Below are 25000 nucleotides of genomic sequence, written 5' to 3' on the forward strand. Positions count from 1 at the left end.
TTTCCTTCTTCTCTCTGTCTTTCTTTCTTTCCTTTTTCTCTCTGTCTTTCTTTCCTTTTTCTCTCTGTCTTTCTTTCCTTTTTCTCTCTGTCTTTCTTTCCTTCTTCTCTCTGTCTTTCTTTCCTTTTTCTCTCTGTCTTTCTTTCCTTTTTCTCTGCGTCTTTCTTTCCTTTTTCTCTCTGTCTTTCTTTCTTTCCTTTTTCTCTCTGTCTTTCTTTCCTTTTTCTCTCTGTCTTTCTTTCCTTCTTCTCTCTGTCTTTCTTTCCTTCTTCTCTCTGTCTTTCTTTCCTTTTTCTCTCTGTCTTTCTTTCCTTTTTCTCTCTGTCTTTCTTTCCTTCTTCTCTCTGTCTTTCTTTCCTTCTTCTCTGCGTCTTTCTTTCCTTTTTCTCTGCGCCTTTTTTTCCTTTTTCTCTGCGTCTTTCGTTCCTTTTTTTCTCTGTCTTTCTTTCCTTTTTCTCTCTGTCTTTCCCTGCTTTGTACGCTGTTTCTCCTTCTTCTTCTTCTTTTATTCAGGGTCTTTGTTCTTTCTCTTTTTCTTTTCTTTTTTTTCTTTGTTCTGTTTTATGTTAGTTGTTTGATATTAATTTTGTTCTCTTTGATTTGATATTGAATACAATCAGACGATTTTGCTCTCTCTGTCTCTTTCTCTGTCTGTCTGTCTGTCACACACACACACACACACACACACACACACACACACACACACACACACACACACACACACACACACACACACACATACACTCTATTTCTCTGACTCTATTTCTGTCCCTATCTGTCTCTGTTTTCAAAAGTTGCTTTGGCCTATATATGAATTAATCCCCCCCCCCCTCCTCTCTCTCTCTCTCTCTCTCTCTCTATCTATCTATCTATCTATCTATCTATCTTCTATCTATCTCTATCTCTCTCTCTGTCTCTCTGGACTGGGGCTAACAATACTTTGAACACGGAACCGTTCAGAATTCTTAAAATATATAGGCAGACGTGTCACCTCTAGGCGATTACTGCAATCTCTCTCTCTCTCTCTCTCTCTCTCTGTCTCTCTCTCTCTCTCTGTCTGTCTGTCGCTCTGTGTGTGTGTGTGTGTGTGTGTGTGTGTGTGTGTGTGTGTGTGTGTGTGTGTGTGTGTGTGTGTGTTCACCTGTTTGTAGAGCTACTAAATATAGAGTATGCATGTATGTATGTATCTATCTATCTATCTGTCTGTCTGTCTGTCTGTATGCCTATCTATCTATCTATCGATCTTGCGGTCTACCTATTTGTCTGTCAGTGTCAGTCTGTCTGTCTGTCTATCCATCTATGCCTCTCTTAGGTGTCTTTCTACTGTGTCTATGTCAATGCCTCCACCTGTCTGTCTAGCGGCAATATCTCCATTGGCTCCCTGTCCCACGTAGAATAAAGTACAATATCAGCACTCTATGTTATAAATGTATTAACAAATCTGCCCCTCCCTATTTTTGTGGCTACCTTCACCTCTACAACCCATCTCGCTCTCTACGATCAGCTTCGGATCCACTCTGTTCATGCATACCCAGATTCAAATACTTGTTGTTTCTCTGTCTCTGGACCTTGCAATTGGAATGAACTTCCTCTTTCGCTTCGTCAGGTCTCCACACTCAGCTCTTTCATGTCTGGGCTTAAAACCCACTTCTTCCCAAGATAGCCTCCCTTCCCTGCCTCTTCCTTATCTTCAGTTTCTCCAGTTTAAAGAGTGTGAATGACTGGTGTGAAAGCGCGTTGATTTGTCTCTGCACAAGATTCAGCACTATATGAATATCATTATTATTCACTTTTCAGTTTAACCCCTGACTGCTTACTCATGTTCTGCGATTTCATCTGTCAATGTACTGTACACAGTTCAGTGAAATGAAAGGAAGCGCACTGTCGATATATAAATGAAGAGGGGAAGACTCCTTGATAGAACAAAAGCGATATTGCATAATGAATGTCAATAGGTTTGATTGATTCAATCGTTTCTGGACGAAAGAACAAATTTGCTTCGTTTCACGGCGAGCGTGTGCGTGCATACACGCTTTGCTTATTCGCATGCGCATGCCTGTGTGTGCGTTTCACATGTTTGCGCATTGGAGGGTGAGCGAATTAGGGGGCGGGAGAGGAGGGGTGAGGGTGGGGGTGAGACACAGAGAAACAGAGACAGAGAGACCGAGAGAGAGACAGAGAAACACAGAGAGAGAGAGAGAGAGAGAGAGAGACAAAGCGAGAGAGACAGAGAGAGAGAGAGAGAGACAGAGAGAGATTCGGAATGGTTTGATGTACTTTTGCCATAGGCACATACACATATACATAATTATAAGAGGACACGGACACACAGGCACACACACTCACAATCACAGAGAGAGAGAGGAGGAGGAGAGAGACAGACAAAGAGAGAGAGACACAAAGACAGAGACAGAGAGATTCGAAATGGTTTGATGTACTTTGGCCATAGGCACAAATACACATACATATAAGAGGACACAGACACACACAGACACACATGCACACACACCCACAATCACAGAGAGAGAGAGAGAGAGAGAGAGAGAGAGAGAGAGAGAGAGAGAGAGAGAGAGAGAGAGAGAGAGAGAGAGAGAGAGAGAACTCAGTACTCAAAACGTTTTTATTCAAGGATTAAGATTTTAGGCATAGCCTCTTCTTCCAATCTTTCCTCGCTAATCTACATCTATTACAAACAGCACACACATAAATGAACGGAAAAGGTTTTCATGCAGAAGGGTATACATAATACATAATGAAGAAAACAACTCCCTCCCCCCCCCCCCACACACACACACACCCCGCCCCCCACACACACCCACACCCGTGCACACACATGCATATACACACTGACGTTCGCGCGCGAGCGCACACACATGCATACACACACACGCACGCACACACACTGCCAGCACCCCCTCCCTCCCCCCACACACTAAAATTGACAGATGGATAGGACAGTGAGTCACAGAGAGAGAGAGATGTCATCAGTATAGAAGTTCCAGAAACACCCGGGTGTTCAAAAGGTACAGTATTGAGAGGGAGAGAGAGAGAGAGAGAGAGAGAGAGAGAGAGAGAGAGAGAGAGCAACTTTAACCTCTATTCACTTTTCGTTTTTCTGTTTTCAGATGATAGCACGCGACACGGATGGAGCTAAAGAAAACCTCTGTTCCTCAGTTTGAACACCACTGGAGAGGAGACACTTGTCTTTTCCTTGGAGTCACCAGTCTTTTCCAGCCTCCTTACACCCAGACGACTGTAAAAGCTCCGGCACCTTAATTCGTCCAGTTGTGACAACAGTAAAGGTTAATGCACTGTTCCAGATTATACGCGATCGTTTTGCTTTTACTTTAAACTGATTGGGTTTTTTTAAAGTCTGCCAGCGAACATCTTGTGTATGTGATCTTGTTTCGGTGTTGTTTGTAGTCAAGGAAAGAGATTCCACTCGAACAAATGTTTGGCTGGGTACGAAACAGTAACGTGTTTGTTAGAAATGTCACACTGAGATTGTACGTCGTGTAAGCTGTTTAATATCGACACCGTTGTGTTTGGCGGTGTTGTTTTTTGTTTGGGTTTTTTTTCTGATTTATTTTTCACCTTTGACTGGAAGGTGTGCTCTCGTGATAGACAAACCAGTTCCAAGACTTCCAGACATATTTAATTCGCCATCGGAGATCAATACGTACAACGACAGAACTGCACAGTGTCGCAGGCAGACGTTGATGGTTGGACATCACGAAGAACAAGCGACGTATCCAATTTTCTGCACCGCGTGCCTCTGTGTTTCACGCACCACTGTTCTTTTTTCCCACATCCCGGCCATCCCTCGGGGACCTGTGTGGTGGTATCCATTGCAGGGATTGTGAACACGGCCTACGTTCCATCCTTGGGTGGTGGGGGTGGGGGTGGGGGTGGAGCAATGGTTTCCATGGCCAGGGTTGGACCCGATTCCGTTGTGAGAGAGTCATTCATTGCTGACATTGATCGGCTGGCGTTGTCCTGTGTGATGACGACAACACAATGACGATAGTGTCAGTTGTGATGACGACAATGTCCATTGTGATGACGACAACACAATGACGATAGTGTCCATTGTGATGACGATAATGTCCATTGTGATGACTACACATGCACTATAATACCCCGCAGTGGGGGTGAAAGGACCATTCGATGCTTTCCACAGGTCATCAGGCTTACTCACTGCTGGAAATGTCAACACTGCTCATGAACTGATTCTCTTTTACTAACAGGGTCATTCAATACTTTTCAACAAACTGCGCATGTCATCTGCTGTATAAATGCTTGTTTTGGCTCTCTTGCACGTGGAAACACGCGTTATCTATTGCGGTAATCTTGACCATACTTTAAAGGAGCTTCCTCGTATTTAGGAAACCATCCATTCCTTCTGTGACTCAACACCTAAATGGAGAGGTGAGCTTTTTTTTTCCCCGTGTTCAGTTGTTGAGATATATCATCCACAAGAGACAATGGTGAACGCATCTTGGAGACATGAGACAGTATGGTGATTAGCGTCTGAGAATGCTGCATGCATAACTCGCACCCGCAACGTCGGTTACAGACGTTCGGTTTATCCACGCGTTTCACTGAGATCAACAATGCGGTTTTCTTGTGATTGTCTGTATTAGTGCAGCACGTTTTGTACGCCTGTGATATTACCGGTTATGTTAAATAAAAGTCACTTCGCCATGAACAGGTTTTGGTGAGACTTCAACAAAAGCAGCACACTTCCTGCGAATCAGTGATAATTATATCTGAGACCAGCTCGTGTATCGCCTGCTGCATACTGGATCATTTTGCGTTCCAGGTATTTTTCACATCCTTTGAAATCATTCCGCGAAATTGCAGGGCTGTCGTGCAAGTGCAGTGTCCCAGTTCACCGTGTCGTGGTGAAATCTCACAGTGACGCTGACGTTGAGACCTGGAGCATCAGTGACGTCAGTTTTGCGCTGTGCTTCGCTGTGACGTCAGTTTTGCGCTGTGCTTCGCTGTGACGTCAGTTTTGCGCTGTGCTTCGCTGTGACGTCAGTTTTGCGCTGTGCTTCGCTGTGACGTTGCAAGAAGAAGAAAAAAAACACAAAACCTCATCGCAATTTAACAAACAATAACCCTCGTTCAAAACAAAGGAACTTTCTTTCTTCACTGGTCCTCATCTGTGTCCAGTTAAAAGATTTTTTTTTTTTTTTATAAAATAAAATAAAATAAACCCTCCCGTCAGCGCTAAAATCCCATTCCCTCTACTGTGCTGTGCTGAGCTGACCTTGAACGTCAAGGACACCTACATGTCGACGACACTGAGCGTGCTGCACGTGCTGATGATGGGCGGGGGACCTGTGGCCGGTGGGGGGGAAGGGGCTGGAGGGGCGGGGCACCTGATTCTCCCGGGGGCAGGGGGGCTGCCGCCGCTGGACCCTCTGCTGCGTGATTTCTGGTCTTCATTCCCTTGCCCCCCTCCCTGGAACCACGCGCTGCTCTTCAGGTCAGAACCACTGCTGGCTGCTTGGTCGCTTTGATGTTGTTGATGATGATAATAAGGATGATAATAATGATAATAACTGGACATTCATCGGCGCATTCCTCATTGCATAAAGCGCTTTACAATCCACAGAGGCACGCATACGAAACACACTCAATCCTCTCAACTCAAACTCGTCAACAAAATAAACATACACATGCGCATACAAATTATTACGTACAATACAAACATACATGCATCCATCCATACACACATACATTAGACGCGCACACAATACAGCGTCACAAATAATACTTACTCAATCAACTAACTACTTTCATTTATTAGAGAGAGTCTATAGGAATTGCTGCTGGAAGAGGAAAGTCTTGAAAGTGTTGTTGCTGCTGCTGCTGCTGCTGCTGCTGCTGCTGCTGTAATTGCTGTTATCCTTGGTGGTGGTGGTGGCTGCTGTTGCTATTATCACTGTTGTCTTTGGTGCTGGTGGTTTTGTATTTGTTGTTGCTGCTGCTGCTGTTTACCGCTTTTGCGTCATAGTGACTGTTCTGTAATTGCATGTCGCTGTCATCGTTGTCGTCATTGTTCTTACTGTTGTTATAACGATGACAATATTCATGATTGCGATGATGATGATGATGATGATGGATGACGACGACGACAACAATATTCATAGTTACGATGATGATGATTATGATAATGATGATGGCGACGACAACAACTATGACGATGACGATTTCAGTGCAGTGACCAAGACGAACACAGGGACAGTGATTCTACACGATTACACATGCTTGTGGTGGTGGTGATGGTTGTACTTGTTGTTGTCGATGTCATTATTACTGCAGTTGTCATATCATTATTATTGGTAGTAGTAATAGTTTCATCATCATCATCATCATCATCATCATTAATCTTCTTTTTCTTTTACTACTTACGATTAGTAGTAGTAGTGTTATTGTTGTTGTTGTTGTTGTTATTATTATTATTATTATTGTTCTTGTTCTTGTTCTTCTTGTTCTTGTTCTTGTTCTTGTTCTTGTTATCATTACATCATTATTACCTTCGGTTTTTGTTGTTGTTGTTGTTGCTGTTGGTGGTGGTGCTCTTGTTGTTATTCTATTTGACTGGTTTTTGTTGTTATTATAATGTTGGTGTTGGTAGTCGTCGTAATTTTGGTGATTGATTATGGTTGTGGTGGGTTTGTTTTGGGTTTTCTTTTTAGCATCAGATGTAACTGTTGGCATTATCTTATTTGCCGCTTTTTTTTTTATTTTTTTTAAAATCCTTACTGTGTAATGAAGATCTTTGTATCATTACGTGTCAAACAAAGTCCCTTCTCACACATCGATATATCAAGGTATGTTGTTGTTTTTCTTTGTGAGATGTGGCGAAATGGATTTTAGTTCCTGTAATGCATATGTGATGTAGTTGTGCCCAGACGTAGCTGGGTTTTTTTGTTGTGTGTGTGTTTGTGTGTGTGTCTGTGTCTGTGTGTCTGTGTGTCTGTCTGTGTGTTTGTGTGTGTCTGTGTTTGTGTCTGTGTCTGTGTGTGTCTGTGTATGTGTTTGGGTTTGTTTTTTGTTTTTTTTTCTTTTTGTTTTTTTGTTTTGTTGCTGTTTTTTTGGTGGGTTTTTTGTTTTTTTTGTTTTTTTTACTATAACAAGTCTGTCTATATAAAGCTAACTACAGTGCTCTTACGTTAAATATACTAATACCAGTACCATTAATACGACTACAACAACAACAACTACTACCATTACTACTACTACTACTACTTATGCTGCTGCTGCTGCTCCTCCTCCTCCTCTCCCTACTACTACTACTACTACTACTACTACTACTACTACTACTTCTTCTTCTTTTACTGCTAGTGCTACTACAACAACGGCTGTTACTACTACTACTACTACTACTACTACTACTACTACCAAAACAGCATCTATAAAGGGTGTTCAGAGACATGATGACATCTGCGATGGCTGATGTTTATAACGACGACGGCAAAGACGATGACGATGTAATCAATGTTAGAGGGTAACCATGACGACTGATACCATTAATGTCTTCCATTGTCATCTCTTTTTTCTTTCCTTTTTTTTTTTTTTTTTTTTTTTTTTTTTGTCTTGGGGTGGGTGTGGATGGGTGGGTCGGGGTGGGGATGGGGGGTGGGGGTGAGCAGGGTGAACTGGACGGCCTGCGTGGGACGGGCCGTGGGTCGGCGCCTCCAGTGGTTCCTGGCCGACCGCTGCAACATCCCCCACGACGACCTTGACTTTGACCTCGACATTGACCTCCTGCCCTTCCCCGGGGGAGACAGGGGGCCTGGGAGGGGGGAGGGGAAGGGCGTGGAGGGGGCGGACGGAGAGGAGGATGGAGGTGCGGGTGGCGGAGGAGAGGCAGGAGGAGGAGAACTGGAGGTGCCCGAGGAATGCGAGGCGTCGTGTGTGGCCATGATCGCTCTGGCGTGTCTGGTCTTCTCGCTGCTGCTGGCTGTTCTCGTCTTCTGCGTCTGCAGGTGAGTGGGTGGTGGGTGGGTGGGTGGGCCAGTGGGTGGGCTAGTGTGTGGGTGGATGGGTGGGTCAGTGAGTGGGTTAGTGAGTGGGTGAATGGGTGGGTCAGTGGGTGTGTGGGTCAGTGGGTGGGTTAGTGAGTGGGTGGGTTAGTGGGTGAGTGAGTGAGTGGGTGGGTGGGTGTGTGGGTGGATGGGTCAGTGGGCAGGTGTGTGAGTGGGTGTGTGGGTGGGTGTGTGAGTGGGTGTGTGAGTCAGTGGGTAGGTGTGTGGGTGGGTGGGTGGGTCAGTGTGTGTGTGAGTGGGTCAGTGGATGAGTGGGTGGGTGGGGGAGTGGGAGAACACCCAGGCTTTGACACACACAGAGCTGACAGACTTTGCCGGGGGGGAGCTGAGGCAGCAGTTCTTCTGTAATGCGACGCTGGCGTCCCAATAAGGAAGAAGGGGGAGGTGGGGAAGGAAGAGGAGGAGGAGAAGAGGAAGAGGAGGGGGAAGGAGGAGGGGGGAGAGGAGAAGGAATAGAAGAAGAAGGAGAAGAGGAAGGGGGAGGAGAAGAAGGAGGAGGGGGAAGAGGATGAGTTGAAGAAGAAGAAAAATGAGGAGGAAGAGAAGAGGAGGAGGGGGAGAAGGAGGAGGAGAGTGGGGGGGGGGGCAGGAGGAGGAGAAGAAGGAGGAGGAAAAGGAGAAATAGAAGGAGAAGAGGAGGAAAAGGAGGAGGAGCAGAAGAAATAAAGGAGGAGGAAGAGGATGAGTGGAAGAAGAATGAGGAGGCGGAGAAGAAGAGGAGGAGAAGGAGAAGATTGGTTGGTTGAATCTTTAATGGGAAAAGAATTTGGCCTTTTTTCATTTCTGCTGCCAAAAAAAAAGAGAAATAAAATGAAAAAATACTAATAATAATAACGAGTGACGAGAACAGTAACTGGATAAGTCCATTAACAACAACAAAGCAATGTGAAGAACAATTTCAAATTATCACATACGTATGTGCGCACGTGCGCGCACACACAAACACACACACACACACACACACACACACACACACACACACACACACACACACACACACACACACACACACACACACACACACACACACACACACACACGTCAAACACGACGGGAATAGGAACATGGGAAAAAGGACAAAATGTAAAAGGCACATTACGTTAGGCTATAAACTCAATACAAGTATGGGCATTCACGTAACTAATATCAAGAAAGCACTTCTGGTCGAAAGAAAATGTATATGTAAGGTCGACAAGGTTGAAATATACAATCGAATCATTGTAGCCCCACACCCCCCACTCCCGACCCCACCACCCCCACCCGCCACCCCACCCACCCACCCACCCCTTCCAATATGACGGTCCCCTATGTTTGCACGAAAGAATTTAAAAGGGACCTGCAGGCCAAAACGTAAGAGCATCACTGTTGCTTGCCGCTGCCGCTGCTGCCGCTGACATGGAAGCAATTGGAGAGATTTTACTTGGCAAGATCGATGAGCCAGTTTGATTACTTTTCGCAACATGTGAACTTGCTTTCCATGTATGGCCGGGAGTGCTTTAATTTTCGCCCACAGATCTTGCCAAGGCTTTGTTCGGCTTGTGGGGAATGGTAGGGAGGCGCGCTATGAGTGTGTGTGTGTGTGTGTGTGTGTGTGTGTGTGTGTTTACTTTCGTGCCGGTTTCGTGTTTACCGTTCAGCGCTCTTACAAGCGTGTTATGTTTTGAAAAGTAATATTAACGTGGTGAGGTTGAGAGCGCCTTGAATAGCGGTGTTGTTTTTTTTAAAAAACGAGCCACCAGAAACAGGCTTTTATCGAACATAAGTCCTTCTTTTTGCAAAGAGTTGTTACATTTTTTTTTTATGAGACAACTATTTTTGTTTTATTTGCATGGGCGTTTGTTGTCGTTTCTTTCTTTCTTTTTTTTCTTTTTCTTTTTTCTTTTTTTGTGGGGTTTTTGTGCCATAAGAACTATTGCGTTCAAACGATCATAATGTTGTTTTTTTCTGTTGTTGTTGTTTTGTTTTGTTGTTGTTGTTGTTGTTGTTTTAGCATATGAAACATTTTCAGTTGTTTCTACAAGTTATCCGTGTGGGCCTTTTTTTAACCTTCATTGCTATTATATCCACACACACACACACACACACACACACACATACACAAACATACACACCATCCACATAACCAGACATGAAAGAATAAAACTGGGGAAAGAAAAAGAAATACTGAGACAAACGTTGAACAGGAAAGAGACCAGGAACATGAATATGAGTGTCGGCTATCGTCTACAATTCTAAGAACGTACTTCTGGTGAAACACACACACACACACACACACACACACACACACCTTTTCCATTATTTTGAGCTTCTACAACTGTACCTGTTTTGTGTGTGTGTGTGTGTGTGTGTGTGTGTGTCACCAAGTCGGGAACACCCAAGCAAGTCAACAGAGGTACTCATATGTTTGCAGCAACCCAAAAGTTAGTACCGAAGATGGTTGTTGTTGTCTGGGTTTTTTTTTAAAGAGTCTGCAGGCTTAATGAGTATTCCGGTTACTGCCGTGTCTGTTGATTCTGCAGCAGTTTGGATAGCGGCTGTTGTTTTCCTCAGGAGATCGATCACACACTTTCATTACTCTTCACAACATTTGAACCCAGTTTTTTGTATAGGTAGGAGCGCTTTAATTTCGTCGATAGATCCTGCAAGGGTTTTGTCCTGCGTGTCACAGGAAAGCAGGCAAAAGGTGTGTTTACTTTCCCGTCGGCTGCTTGTTTAATATTCGCGGCTATTGAACTGTGTCTATTTTGAAAAGTAATACTCCAAAGTCAGCTTGAAAGCGTCTTGAATAACAGCGGTTTAAACGTGAGCTGCCTTGGGTGAAAGGCTTTTATCGACTGGGTTGTTGCTGGGTTTTTTTGGGTTTTTTCATGGCTTATTTATCTATATATTCGTTTAATTTTTTACTCACTTATGTAAACAGAGTGAGTCTATGTTTTAACCTGGGGTTCGGTTGTCTGTGTGTATGTTGTAAACTTTAACGTTGCCATTTTCTCTGCAAATACTTTGTCAGTTGACGCCAAATTTGGCATAAAAAGAGGAAAAATTCTGTTCTTTCCAGTCCTCTTGTTTAAAAAGTATTGTACCTCTGGGATGGGCACAAAAATAAAATTAAAAAGAAGCCAAATTATATGCAAACTGAATTTACTGGGGGGTTTTGTTTGTTTGTTTGTTTGTTTTGGGGTTGGTTTTTTTCAAAACTTGGCACTTTGATCTGATATTCTGACACAGCGTCAAGAGCAGTCATTTTTATCATTTTTTGTTAAAACAGGAACTTCTTTTGCTAAGTATGGAAGTTATATTTCTGGTGTATGTCTTTGGTGGAGATAGTAAAAAATGGAAATTAATCTGTAATTAATGTTAGGGGGGTTAATTTGCTTTAAACTGATCTTTCTCATCTTAAACAATACATTTTGAAATTATACTCAATATATAAAAAGCTTGTGTGTTTTACTCTCAGTGTACAGGGCTTTCACTGTTCATTCAGCCAAGTGGACTTTTTCGGAAAATACTAAAAATCAATACTACGAGTGGACTTCATAGATCTATTGGCTGAGCCCTGAAGGTCATGGGCAAAAAGCAGTTGCGTACACATATTTATACATATTCAAAGCGCGTGCTCATATTCCTCGCGAACGCGAAGGACGCCATTTTTTTTCAAGTAGTTGACCTGCCCGTTCAATCCTATATTCAATCGACCATAATGTGTGATGGAAAGTTGGAGAAGGAGACCGATAGATATTTATTCAGAGAAAGATTTGTGAACGACTCCTCACTTACTGGATTATGCCCCAAACTGCCATAAAAATATCAACAAAATCAGTCGGAATTCACAGTTAAAAATAATAAACCATGAGAGTTAATACCCTTGATGAAACGTAAAAATTTCCAGTCTTGACTTTTCTCAAAATTAAGTCATTTTCACTTCATACGACGTTTAGAAGTATTTGTACATGGCTCTACATGTTATTAGTTTAACAAAATACTCAATTTTCATATCAACTATAAAACTAGAATGAACATAAAAGAGAAATTGAATCAACCATGTCGTATATTCCCGTCGGGTGTAACTAAACTTGTACATCTACCCAGATCCAGAGAAAACGGCTAAATATTGCAGTGTGATTGCGGCGATAGCCACGTCTCCTTTACCGCGGACTTAAAAGGTATTCTTAATTGCCCTTAAAGAATTTTAATACCCAAGATACACCAGAATAATATAATTTAAACAGCGTTCTCACTGCGAATACCCGCAATCGATTTATCGCCCTTAAAAAGCATGCTTGAATGTTAAATTTTTGAACGTCAGTTAAGGAGCCACGATAGCGTAATGGGTAAGAGTTTCTTCTCACCCAAACACGCGGGGTTCGAATTTGCCTTCAGAGCTTTTTTTTTTTTTTTTTTTAACCCGAAGCTTTATAATAACAAATACAGAACACATTTTAACGATTAGATTTTTTTTTAAAGTGTATCACAAGTGAGTCTTGAAAGCCTTGCCTCTCTTGTTTTGGTTTGTTTTAGCATTTGGGGAGGAAGAAGACTGTTGGCTTTGGGGATTTTTTTTCTCTCCATTTTTTCCACTTTACTGTTTTTTCGTTGTATATGCAAGAATATATTTGGAAGAGGGGACAGAAAAGGGGAGGAAATAATTTATTTGCATACTGGTGAACACACACACACACACACACACACACACACACACACACACACACATATATATATATATATATATATATATATATATATATGTATGTGTGTGTGTGTGTGTGTGTAGAGAGAGAGAGAGAGAGAGAGAGAGAGAGAGAGATCAGAAAATAGATTAATTTTTATTGATTAATGAATGAATGAAACAAAGAAACAAGGAAGGGATGAAGGGAGTGTGATAAAAGAGCAGGAAATCAATTTTCGTTGAACATTAATGACAATTATTCGATTGAAGTCTGAATCTTGGCTGTAAGGCAAGTAGCAACTGAGAACAAACCAAATCAAACCAATGAGAAAAAAAAGTCCACCAACCAACCAAATAGAAAAACAAACAAGCAGACACACACACAAAAAGAAAATAACACACACACCAGGTTTGATTCATTATTCATCTTGACGTGACAACGTTACCCTTCTGTTCGTAAAAGTAGCATTCACTTGGGAGGGAGGACCAATCTGTATACTACTGACCGCCATTCTATGTGTGTATGTATGTGTATATATACATACATACATACATATATATATATATATATATATATATATATATATATGTGTGTGTGTGTGTGTGTGTGTGTGTGTGTGTGTGTGTGTCACTTAGTTTAAAGTATGTAAATTTTAGCCAGCGTGTCTGTCACATAGTCTGAAATATGTGGGGGGTTTTTGCAAATTTGATATGAGACTATGTCTATTTATCTATTTTATTCTATTTCATTTTATTCTATTCTATTTTTTGTACACATTTTCGGATCATGTCACTTTGTCTTAACTCTCTCCATACGAACGGCGAAAGAGACGTCGTTAACAGCGTTTCATCCCAATCACCAAAATATTGCTAGCGGAACGCTCTTATACTGAAGAGGTGAATGTTGACAAAGAATACCACAGTTCTGACGACGGAAGCTAAAGGTTGGGTCATTCAGGCACCCACTGGACATCCGAGGGGTCTGTGTAGAGGAGAAGAGAGGACTGGCCGTACTGAGTGAGTTAACTCACTCAGTACGGCCAGTCCTCTCTTCTCCTCTACACAGACCCCTCGGATGTCCAGTGGGTGTCTGAATGACCCAACCTTTAGCTTCCGTCGTCAGACTTGTGGTATTCTTTGTCAACATTCCCTCTTCAGTATAAGAGCCTTCCGCTTGCAATATTTTGATGGTGGTAATTGGGGTGAAACGCTGTTAACGTCGTCTCTTTCGCCGTTCGTATGGAGAGAGTTAAATTTGTATTTCTTATTGTAAAGCGTGGTGAGCCCCATTTGAGATTGGGGTACTGCGCTATATAAGCCTGCATATTATCATTATCATTATTATTATTATTATATTATTATCATTATTATTGCTATTCTAGCCGCCTGTCCTGTTGAGGGAAACATGCTGGGACAGAGACAGACTGTCCACGTGTCATGTGTGTCTTTTTTCGAAAACAATTATCTGTTCTTCAATGGATTATTAATTAAACTTGAACGAATTCCTTGCATGGCTGTACAATCACTTTGGACTTCTTCACCATGCGTGTAGAGGACGATACTTCAATTCCATATAAAGAAGTGATGTTTTGAAAGCAAGGTCACGTTTGCTTTCATGAGTACAGATTCAGAAATGTTGTGATAGTGATGTTAATATAGTGATAAGCACTTATCACATTACTCTCAAATACAGCAAAATGAAAATGTTATGAAGCTTAAAGAATATGCAGAGGTATTCCTCTCCCCCCCACGCTACCACCATATTAAGATCTCCATACTTATGGCCAGAGAGAGAGAGAGAACATTCGAATGTGTTGGCCAGGTCGCTGTCAACACTGACACTTGGCAACACTGTCCAGCAGACTGATTCACGGCAAATGGGGAAACCGCTAATGTTTGCGAAGGTCTCCCGTGCTCTTCCTCGGCTGAAATTAATCTCATCTTCCTCCTCCTCCTCCTCCTCCTTCTCACTCCCGCGTGGTTGCGCGTGATGTGCACGCGCACGCGCACGCGCTGAAATGACAGCGACGGTGTTTACTCTGAAAACGCCCTCCCCCGTTCTGGTGGCGCTTTTGGGGACACTGATTTGCTTGTGATGGTCTGCTTTCCCGAAACGGAAAGGGTATGGCTATCGTCACAGGAAACTCCACGTGTGCGTAGCAGTCTCTCTTTTCTTTTGTTCCTTTCTTTTGACTTCTTTTGTAAATTGGGGGAAAGGAGGAGTGGGGGGTTGTATGGGGAGAGGAGGAGGGGGGGGGGGGTATGGCCTTTCTTCTGTCAACCAGTGTTGTTTGGAGTAACTGTTTCAGCAGGGGGTGATTTTTTTTTTTTTTTTTTTTTTTTTCCAAAAAATGTCCGAATAGTCGGTTTTACTGGATTGACGAACAGGGATGACATAAGGGATGTTTAGGTATGTATTTGTGTGAGTTTGTGTGTTCGTCTTCAGTTTAACGTCTTTCCACTTGAAGTGATATTAGCGAGTCTGTGTGTGTGTGTGTGTGTGTGTGTGTGTGTGTGTGTGTGTGTGTGTGTGTGTGTTTCTTTGGATATGTGTTTGTTTGTGTGTGTGTGAGTATCAATGGCTGTTAGTTCACAAACCACTCTACCCATAATCAAATAGCTTACAAAGTCAAAAACATAATTCCCATATTATTTACAAACGATTCAGATTTTTTTTTTTTTACCAAGGAATGCATTTGCTTTTGTGCCACATTTAATCCTTTGATGACGACTTAACATGATACACGCCATATGCAGTTTTACTGTTATAATTGTGCAGACAGTTTATTGCTATGTCAAACCACAACCATAGCCATGAAAAAAAATATATTCTTGCTTCCTTTTTGTCATTGACGGTCCTAAAAAAATATTTGTATTCATCAGTCCATATTGCATGAATTTCCATCTGGAGATAGACACTCTCTTACCGAAATGGAGGCACTCCCCCCCCCCCCCCCCTTCATTTTCCCAGGATGGTTATCCCCACTGTCGGTCTCATCTGAGGTGGGTGTCGACATTTAACCTGAATGCAGTGAACACACACACACACACACACACACACAGAGAGAGAGAGAGAGAGAGAGAGGGCGTGTGGAATATAGATCCGCACATTTATGAAGCCGGGGAACCGAACATGGAACAAGTTAAGAGAGAGAGAAAAAAAAAGAATAGGAAAATAGAGCCCACATAAACGTATACAAACGTGAGCTGGCATGTATGCATACCATAAAAAGTTACTCTCATCGAACTAGAAATGTATGCAAGATCACCAAGGTTGAAACATCCAATCAAATCATTGTAGCTCCCTTTTCACTGTATCAGCCCACCGCATTTGCACACACAAAAAAACAAACAAACAAAAACACACAAAAAACGAAGAAGAGCCAGTGGGCACATGTACGTGCATCCCAGTTGCTGCTGTGGCAAGTTTGAGAGATTTTTACCCAGGGAAGATCGATCAGGAGATGTGATTACTTTTCGCTACATGTGAACATAGTGTATAGCCGGGGGGTGCTTTAATTTCTCCGATAGTTCCATCCAGCCGCGAGGCTTTGTCCTGTTTGTGTCACAAGGATGTTGGCTGAGTGTGTGTGTGTGTGTGTGTGTGTGTGTGTGTGTGTGTGTGTGTGTGTGAGTGAGTGTGTGAGTGTGAGTGTTTGTGTGTGTGTGTGAGTGTGTGTGTGTGTGTGTGAGTGTGTGTGTGTGTGTGTGAGTGTGTGTGTGTGTGCGTGTGTGTGTGTGTGTGTGTGTGTGTGTGTGTGTGTGTGTGTGTGTGTGAGTGTGTTTGTGTGAGTCTGTGTGTGTGTGTGTGTGTGTGTGGGTGTGTGTGTGTGTGTGAGTGAGTGTGTGAGTGTGTGTGTGAGTGTGTGTGTGAGTGTGTGTGTGTGTGTGTGTGAGTGTGTGTGTGTGTGCGTGTGTGTGTGTGTGTGTGTGTGAGTGTGTGTGTGTGTGAGTGTGTGTGTGTGTGCGCGCGCGTGTGTGTGTGTGTGTGTGTGTGTGTGTATGTGTGCGTGTGTGTGTGTGTGTGTATGTGTGTGTGTGTGTGTGTGTGTGTGTGTGTGAGTGTGAGTGTTTGTGTGTGTGTGTGAGTGTATGTGTGCGTGTGTGTGTGTGAGTGTGTGTGTGTGTGTGTGTGTGTGTGTGTGTGTGTGTGTGTGTGTGTGTGTGTGTGTGTGTGTGTGTGAGTGTGTGTGTGTGTGAGTGTGTGTGTGTGTGTGTGTGTGTGTGTGTGTGTGTGTGTGTGTGTGTGTGTGTGTGTGTGTGTGTGTGTGTGTGTGTGAGTGTGTGTGTGTGTGAGTGTGAGTGTTTGTGTGTGTGTGTGAGTGTATGTGTGCGTGTGTGTGTGTGTGTGTGTGTGTGTGTGAGTGTGTGTGTGTGTGTGAGTGTGTGTGTGTGTGTGAGTGTGTGTGAGTGTGTGTGTGTGTGTGAGTGTGTGTGTGTGTGTGGTTACGTTCCTGTTGGCACCTTGTGTAGCGTTCGTTGCTGTTAAAAAATAAAAAAAATAAAAAATAAAAACAAAAAAAAAACCTGTGTTTGGAAAAGAAATTGTTAACGAGCCTTTTTATATATATAACAGTGATTAAAACAAGTAAAAGAAAAGAAAAGTGAAAGTGAGCCAGTGGGAGTATTGAACAGCAGTCTCTTTCTCTCAATGTTATTATGTTCTTTTTTCGTTTCTGTTTCCTTTCCTTTTGGGGTGAGGGTGGGGGGGGGGGGGTTGTTGTTGTTGTTGTATTGGTTTATTTTTATTGTCGTGCTTGTTTGGTGTTGTTTTTTGTTTTGTTTTGTTTTTTGTTTTTTTTGTTGTTTTTTTTGTTTGTTTTTTTTTTGTGGGTTTTTTTTTTGTTTTGTTTTGTTTTTTGTTTTTTTTGTTTTTTTTTGTTTGGTTTTTTTGTGGGGGTTTTTTTTTGTTTTGTTTTGTTTTGTTTTTGTTTTTTTCTTTTCTTTTTTTCTTTTTTTTTTCTTTTTTTTATTGGGCAGATGACTGAATTGTTCTTGCTAAAGATTACTTGTACATGATAAAGTATTATTATTATACTACATGATATTGCATATTATTACATCAGTTCATATCATATCATATTATGTAATATTGAATAACATTATATTATGTTGTATTATATTACATTATATTATGAAGAAATAAGCTCAAATATCTGGCAGTATTTCTGGTCCTGTATCTCTCCATCTGTAAGACTCACTTCATTTTTTTCAGAAAATCCCGCTGTGACCATGTACACTGATTTATACACAGAATTAAGAGTAAGAAATCAGTCCCTCAGTCACTGAAAGTTGAATAACGCTTCGCTGTTTTGTTGTTGTTGTCATCGTTTAAGACAAGATCAAATGAAAGAGGTGAGAACAGTGAAAGGTAAGGCACAGATCATTTTTCCCCGATCACCTATTGGAATATCAAATTAACTCACTCAGTACGGCCAGTCCTCTCTTCTCCTCTACACAGACCCCTCGGATGTCCAGTGGGTGTCTGAATGACCCAACCTTTAGCTTCCGTCGTCAGAATTGTGGTATTCTTTGTCAACATTCACCTCTTCAGTATAAGAGCCTTCCGCATGCAATATTTTGATGATGGTAATTGGGGTGAAACGCTGTTAACGTCGTCTCTTTCGCCGTTCGTATGGAGAGAGTTAACTTCCTCGTGTCAATGCAAGAACCAGCTTCCTCGTGTCAATACAAGAACCTATGGTGAACGCTCTTTCTTCTTTGCTGCTCTTCACATCTGGAACAACCTTCCTCATCATATCCTTGCATCTGATTCTATTTCTGCTTTTCGTTCATCACTAAAAACTCATCTTTTTAAAACCTATCTATAAGTACTCTCAGCTTCCTTGTTCTTCAACACCACCCCTGTCAGCTTACTTTGGATTATGTAGAGTGGGAAAGCGAGGGTGTGAGTGAGGGGGGGGAGGGGGGCGAGGGGGTTTTGAGAAAGAGTGGTCATGAATGTTTTATGTAACCTGTAATAGTTTTATTTCATGTAAAGCGCCCTGAGCTCTTAGAGAGAAAGGGTGCTATGTAAGTGTACATTATTATTATTATCATTATTATTTTCATTCAGATCCCAGTGCTCTGTCCATATCCTTGAGGCTCACGAGGGGAGCATACTCGAGGGCAGTGTGAGTCTCATTGTGAAAGATACCAATGGGTTATGTTTGTCCAGCCTGAACACTTGTTTTTTTAGAGCCTGAGCATGATCACATCAAGCCTGACCATGACAGAGATGAGTTGTGGTCCATGAAGGAATAAGGTGATGGATCATGTTATCTTGATTGTGAAGACTTGAATCACATCTCTGTTCCATGTGTTTCTTGAAGCCATTCACGAACATCAAAATTTGATCATGAAATTTAAATATAATAGATATCTTAACATATTCTTTAAAAGAAAATAATACAAACAAAATTTAGACTTCTTCGTAAATCCAAAAATTGATACAGGAAAGGAGGGTCAATCTTTGCTGATGCAAGAGCCTTAATCAGCGAAGACGTCATCTTGTGTTTGGGGGCCAGTGATTTTAATTTAACTCTCTCCATACGAACGGCGAAAGAGACCTGGTTAACAGCGTTTCACCCCAATTACCATCATCAAAATATTGCAAGCGGAAGGCTCTTATACTGAAGAGGTGAATGTTGACAAAGAATACCACAATTCTGACGACGGAAGCTAAAGGTTGGGTCATTCAGACACCCACTGGACATCCGAGGGGTCTGTGTAGAGGAGAAGAGAGGACTGGCCGTACTGAGTGAGTTAACATTCAATGTTTAGGGACCAGCCACACTGCTATCGATTGCCATCCCAGCGGTCAGTCTACCCAGTTGGGGAGAGGGGTTGGAGAGATAAAAAGGAGGACTGAGAAAAAGAAAGAGTGGGGCAAAGAGAGAAAGAGAGATATAGTGTGCAGAACAGACACAGATGGATTGCAGAGAAACAGGCACAGAGAGATATATACAGAGAAAGAGAGAGAGAGAGAGACTGATAAACAGACAGACAAAGGTATGGAGAGTCGCTATATCCTGTCTAGTTCTTTGAAAGGAAAGAGATCCCAAGTGCATCAGACAGGGTACAGCAATGTTTTCATGCTGCTCTGCCATTAGCTTTGATTCGTATCACACGTCTGTGCGTGCAAGAATACTTCAAAACAAAACAAAAACAAAACAAACAAACAAACAAATTCATTACTGAGAAATAAAGATTGTAACACATTATGAAGCGACAGTTTAGTTCCACTCCAGTCTGAAAAAACCTCTGAGTTCATTTCATTTTTCTAGAGCAGAACAGACATGTTTTAAGACTGAAATAACACATTTACCCAAACCCTCCCACAACCTACTGTTTACACCACTCATTCTACTTTACTTGCATGCATGACCAGAAGAAAAAAGAAAGAGAACGTTTAGGATGACTTGACCAAATGGCTGGCTGTCACCTTTTTTACAATATTCGTGACACTACCCAGCAGACCAATCCATGGCTGATGGTGACAGGGCAACGTTTGTGGACGTCCGTCACACCGCTCCTCCCCTCCCAAAAGCAATCTAATCCCCCCCAACCCCCCATCCCCCTGGCTTAGTTGCGCGTGACATGCACGCACACACGCGGAAATGACAACCGCGGTGTTTACCCGGGCTGTCCCTCTCTCCAAGCTGGTGGCACCTTTGGGGACACTGATTTGCCGTGATGGTGTGCTTTGGGGGGAACGGAACAGACACGGCTATTATCACAGGAAACCAAGCATGTGCAGGACATTGTCTGGTTTGTTGTGGCCCTTTCATTTGGTTTGTAACGTGATCTGGTAGAGGACGGGAGGGGAGTGCTGGGCGTATCATGTTATTTTTTTTGTTTTGTTTTTCTTTTTTCTTCCGTACTACTAACACCGTTTTCTGGTGTTAACAGGGTTTGCTGAAAGGATGAGCATTTTACAGTGCATCTGATGCCATCTCTTTGGGTGTTGATTTTTTTTTTTATGTGCGTGTGTGTGGGTGTGTGTAAATTCTTAGCTCTTTCAAGTCTGGCCTTAAAACCCACCTCTTCACAAGTATCAGTATCAGTAGCTCAAGGAGGCGTCACTGCGTTCGGTCAAATCCATATACGCTACACCACATCTGCCAAGCAGATGCCTGACCAGCAGCGTAACTCAACACGCTTAGTCCGGCCTTGAGAATTTTTTTTTTTTTTTAATAGCTGGCCTCCCTGCCCCTTCCTTGTCTTCAGTTTCTTCAATTTTACAGTTATGCATGCATGTAAATTACTGGTGTGAAAGTGCTTAGATTTGTCTCTGCACAAGATTCAGCGCTATATAAATGCTATAAGTATTATTATTATTAAGAAAAGAAAAAAAAAGGTTGCCATTGGAGGAACACACACACACACACACACACACACACGCTTACACACACACACACACACACACACACACACACACGCTTACACACACACACACACACACACACACACACATCTTTCGTTGTTGTTGTTTTTAATGAATATAAGGATAGGTCTAACACTTGAATGTCACCAAAAAAAACCAAAAAAAACCACTCCTGGCTGAAAGTAAATGCATGTAATGTCAGCCAGGCTGAGACATCCAATCAAATTAATGTGAATTCCAATTTGCATGTGACAGACCCAGTATTTACATAGATGAATTTAAAAGATCTACGCAGGCCCATGTAAGAGCAACCTGGTTGCTGTTACTGCTGACGCTGCAGCAATTGGAGAGATTTTACTCTGGAGATCAATGGGGCAGTTTGATTACTTTTTGCAACATGTGAATTTGGCCGAGAGAGCTTTAATTTCGCTGGTCTAACCCGCCGAGGTGTTTTGCTGCTTGTCACAGGAAGGCAGGCTGTGCATTCGTGTTTACCTTCCATCCGACTCTGTGTTTACCATTTGCCACTCTTAAAACGCGTCTGTTTTGAAACGTAATATTCCAAGGTCGGCTTGAAAGCGTCTTGAATAACAGTGATTAAGGGGAACTGCTGGGGGAAAGGCTTTTATTGAACGGATGGATTTTTTTTTTTCATGTTTTTTTTCTGTTTTTATTGTTTTCTTCTGCATTTTTTTTCGTTTTGGGGGGTGAGATATTGTTTCTTTTTCATTGCTGGTGAATGGTTTTCCGTCTATATTCTTACAACTTTGTTATCTCTGTTTCCATGGTGCTTGCTGGAGGGAGTGTGGAAGAAAGAATGAGGGTTGGGGGTTGTTTGGAGGGAGAGAGAATGTGTGTGTCATGTTTGTCATTCACAACATGTTCAGGTTTTCAAAGGGAAGTACAAATCCCAAATGCATCTGGACTTAGAAAGGTGAACATTTGTTTTTAATTGAACAATCAACTTTGATTCTTTTCGTTGTCACAGCTGGCAAGGATTCTTTCTGTTAAACCTTCCTTGCTTTCCTGGAAGTAAAAACATGATTGCATTATGCAGTTTTAGTATAATGGGTCAAGTAAAGCCAACCATAAACAGATAACTGGTGGGCACAGATGCCATCATTCATGAGTGGGGCAAAATGGAAATATTATTGAAACTAAAATAAACCTTTCACGTCCTTCTCCCAGCTTTCTTGTAGTATGTATGAACATCACGAGAGAACGTCCGTGGTGTCTTGACCAAGCGGATCACTCTCTCACTGGGTGTCGCTTTTCGCCAAGCCATTCCGAATACTGATTTATTGCTGTGACGGAGACGTGGCAACGTTTGTAGAAGTCTCCAACACGTCTTCTCCGCCCAAACTAATCCAATCACCTCCCCCCCCCCCCCCCCACACACACACCTCCCGCCTGGCTACACGTGACATGCACGCGCAAGCGCGGAAATGACAGCGGCAGTGTTTACATTGTCCGACCCTCTCCCAGGCTGGCGGCACCTTTTTGGACACTGGTTTGCCGTGATGGTGTGCTTTGAGGAAAACGGGACAGGCACAGCAGCTATTATCACAGGAAACCAAGCGTGTGCATTACATTGTCTGGTTTGTTGTATTCCTCTCAGTCGTTTTCTGATGTGTCGGATGGGGGTGGAGGAGTGGGGAGGCGGGGAGGGGGGGGGCAAAATGGCTGGAGGGGGGGGGGGGTATCACTTTTCTTTCCACTGACAGTTTTGTATAAAAAAAAAAATTTAAAGAATTAAAAGATAAATGCAAAAAAAATAATTCACAGCAGATGACAGTTTTACATCATGTACGACACCCTCTCCATACTTTCACTGGCTTTGTTTTCTCAAGTCATGAATTGAGGAAAACAAAGCAGAGACAAAGGGAGTGATGTGTTTCGCTTTGTGTGATTCGTGTGTGTGTGTGTGTGTGTGTGTGTGTCCGCGTGCACATGTATATGTGCATCAGAGTGGTTGACTTCTGGGTTTTTCATTTTTCCAAATGGTTCCCTTATATTACTGATTTTAATATCTCTATTTTAGTATCACTGTTGTTTGTTTGTTTGATGATAACGTTTTAGCTGGTTGACGGATATATTACGTGAGGGGGTGGTTCTTAGTTACTCAACACGTTGTCGTGGTTACACTGTGTTCGGTCTTCAGCGTGGCCTTCAAACTCAGTTGTTCATTGTCCTTTTGCTTTCGACGTGCGCAACAGCCGAGTGCTTAAAGCATTGGACTTCCAATCTGAGGGTCCCGGGTTCGAATCACGGTGCGGCGCCTGGTGGGTAGAAGGTGGAGATTTTTACGATCTCCCAGGTCAACATATGTGCAGACCTGCAACGCCTGGACCCCATTCGTGTGTATATATGCAAGCAGAAGATCAAATACGCACGTTAAAGACCCTGTAATCCATGTCAGCGTTCAGTGGGTAATGAAAACAAGAAGATACCCAGCATGCACACCCCAAAAAGTGGAGTATGGCTGCCTACATGGCGGGGTAAAAACGGTCATACACGTAAAAGCCCACTTGTGTACATACGAGTGAACGTGGTAGTTGCAGCACACGAACGCAGAAGAAGAGGAAGTCCTTTTGCTTTCCAGTCCCTCCCCCTTAAAACCACAACCCCCAGTGTGTTTCCATCTTCTTGTACCTTAGAGCTGGGAGGGCAAAGTTTTTTTTCCCCAGCATATCACTGTCAGGATTGTGATTTTGCTGGTGTCAAATAAAAACGTTGTTGTTGTTGTTTCTCTACATCTTATTCTCAGACATGATGAGAAGAAACCTACCGAAACAGACCCTCACAGAGAGTTCAGTATTATCCGATTTGGCCTTTTCGGGTTCAGTATGCACAATGGGGATCGTCTAACTGAGCGTCTTGCTGACAAGAAGAATTTATTTAAGTCGCGGGACCAGACTGGGAAAGCTCCCCCCCCCCCCCCGCCCCCCGATCCCCCACGCCCCCACCTCTTCCCTATTACCCATCTCAGGACTTGAAGATAGTCAGATAGACGTCATGTGCCTGCAGTTACAGACCAAAGGAATCTGTCGACACTGAACACTTTGATGTGAACCCCCCAAGGCAGCCGGAAATGGAGTGGAAATGGAGAGAGCGCTCACCATGTACCTCGGTAACCTGGGAGAAGCCTGGAACACGAGTCAAATCTCTTTTGTCTTGATGGCGGTATGGAGAAGCAAGGTTTCAAGACTGAGAAGAATCCAACTTTGGATTATGTGTTGTTGTTGTTTACGTTGAAAGTTGAGTATACACATTAGTGGAGTGATGGCCTAGAGGTAACGCGTCCGCCTAGGAAGCGAAAGAATCTGAGCGCGCTGGTTCGAATCACGGCTCAGCCGCCGATATTTTCTCCCCCTCCACTAGACCTTGAGTGGTGGTCTGGACGCTAGTCATTCGGATGAGACGATAAACCGATGTCCCATGTGCAGCACGCACTTAGCGCACGTAAAAGAACCCACGGCAACAAAAGGGTTGTTCCTGGCAAAATTCTGTAGAAAAATCCACGTCAATAGGAAAAACAAATAAAACTGCATGCAGGAAAAATACAAAAAAATGGGTGGCGCTGTAGTATAGCGACGCGCTCTCCCTGGGGAGAGCAGCCCGAATTTCACACAGAGAAATCTGTTGTGATAAAAAGAAATACAAAATACAAATACAAGTAAATAGATAGATAGATAGATAGATATACGATTGCTAGACATGAGGGATATTTCATCACATACAGAGTTCGAAACTGTATTCATACAGGGCATACAACTGTTTGGCTCCTTCCCTCAGACAGAAAGCAAATGATCCCCAGTTGCTGTCTTTGGAGGGTTTTATACCTTCCCCAACCCCCTCTTATATCATTATATGTTGTTTTTTTTT

General features: G+C 42.8%; 1 protein-coding gene across 1 annotated transcript in view; it reads left to right on the forward strand.

Moving 5' to 3' along the window:
• The window catches only part of LOC143296632 (uncharacterized), a 174855-nt gene that overhangs the window by 136951 nt on the left and 12904 nt on the right, over positions 1-25000 (forward strand). The window contains exons 2-4 of the mRNA XM_076608663.1: positions 4864-4952; positions 5271-5494; positions 7668-8003. Of these exons, the coding sequence (XP_076464778.1) occupies positions 4864-4952; positions 5271-5494; positions 7668-8003 (649 nt within the window). The remainder of the gene's footprint in view (positions 1-4863; positions 4953-5270; positions 5495-7667; positions 8004-25000) is intronic.

This window comes from Babylonia areolata, chromosome 21 (assembly GCF_041734735.1).
Source record: "Babylonia areolata isolate BAREFJ2019XMU chromosome 21, ASM4173473v1, whole genome shotgun sequence".
NCBI classification, from domain to species: domain Eukaryota; kingdom Metazoa; phylum Mollusca; class Gastropoda; order Neogastropoda; family Buccinidae; genus Babylonia; species Babylonia areolata.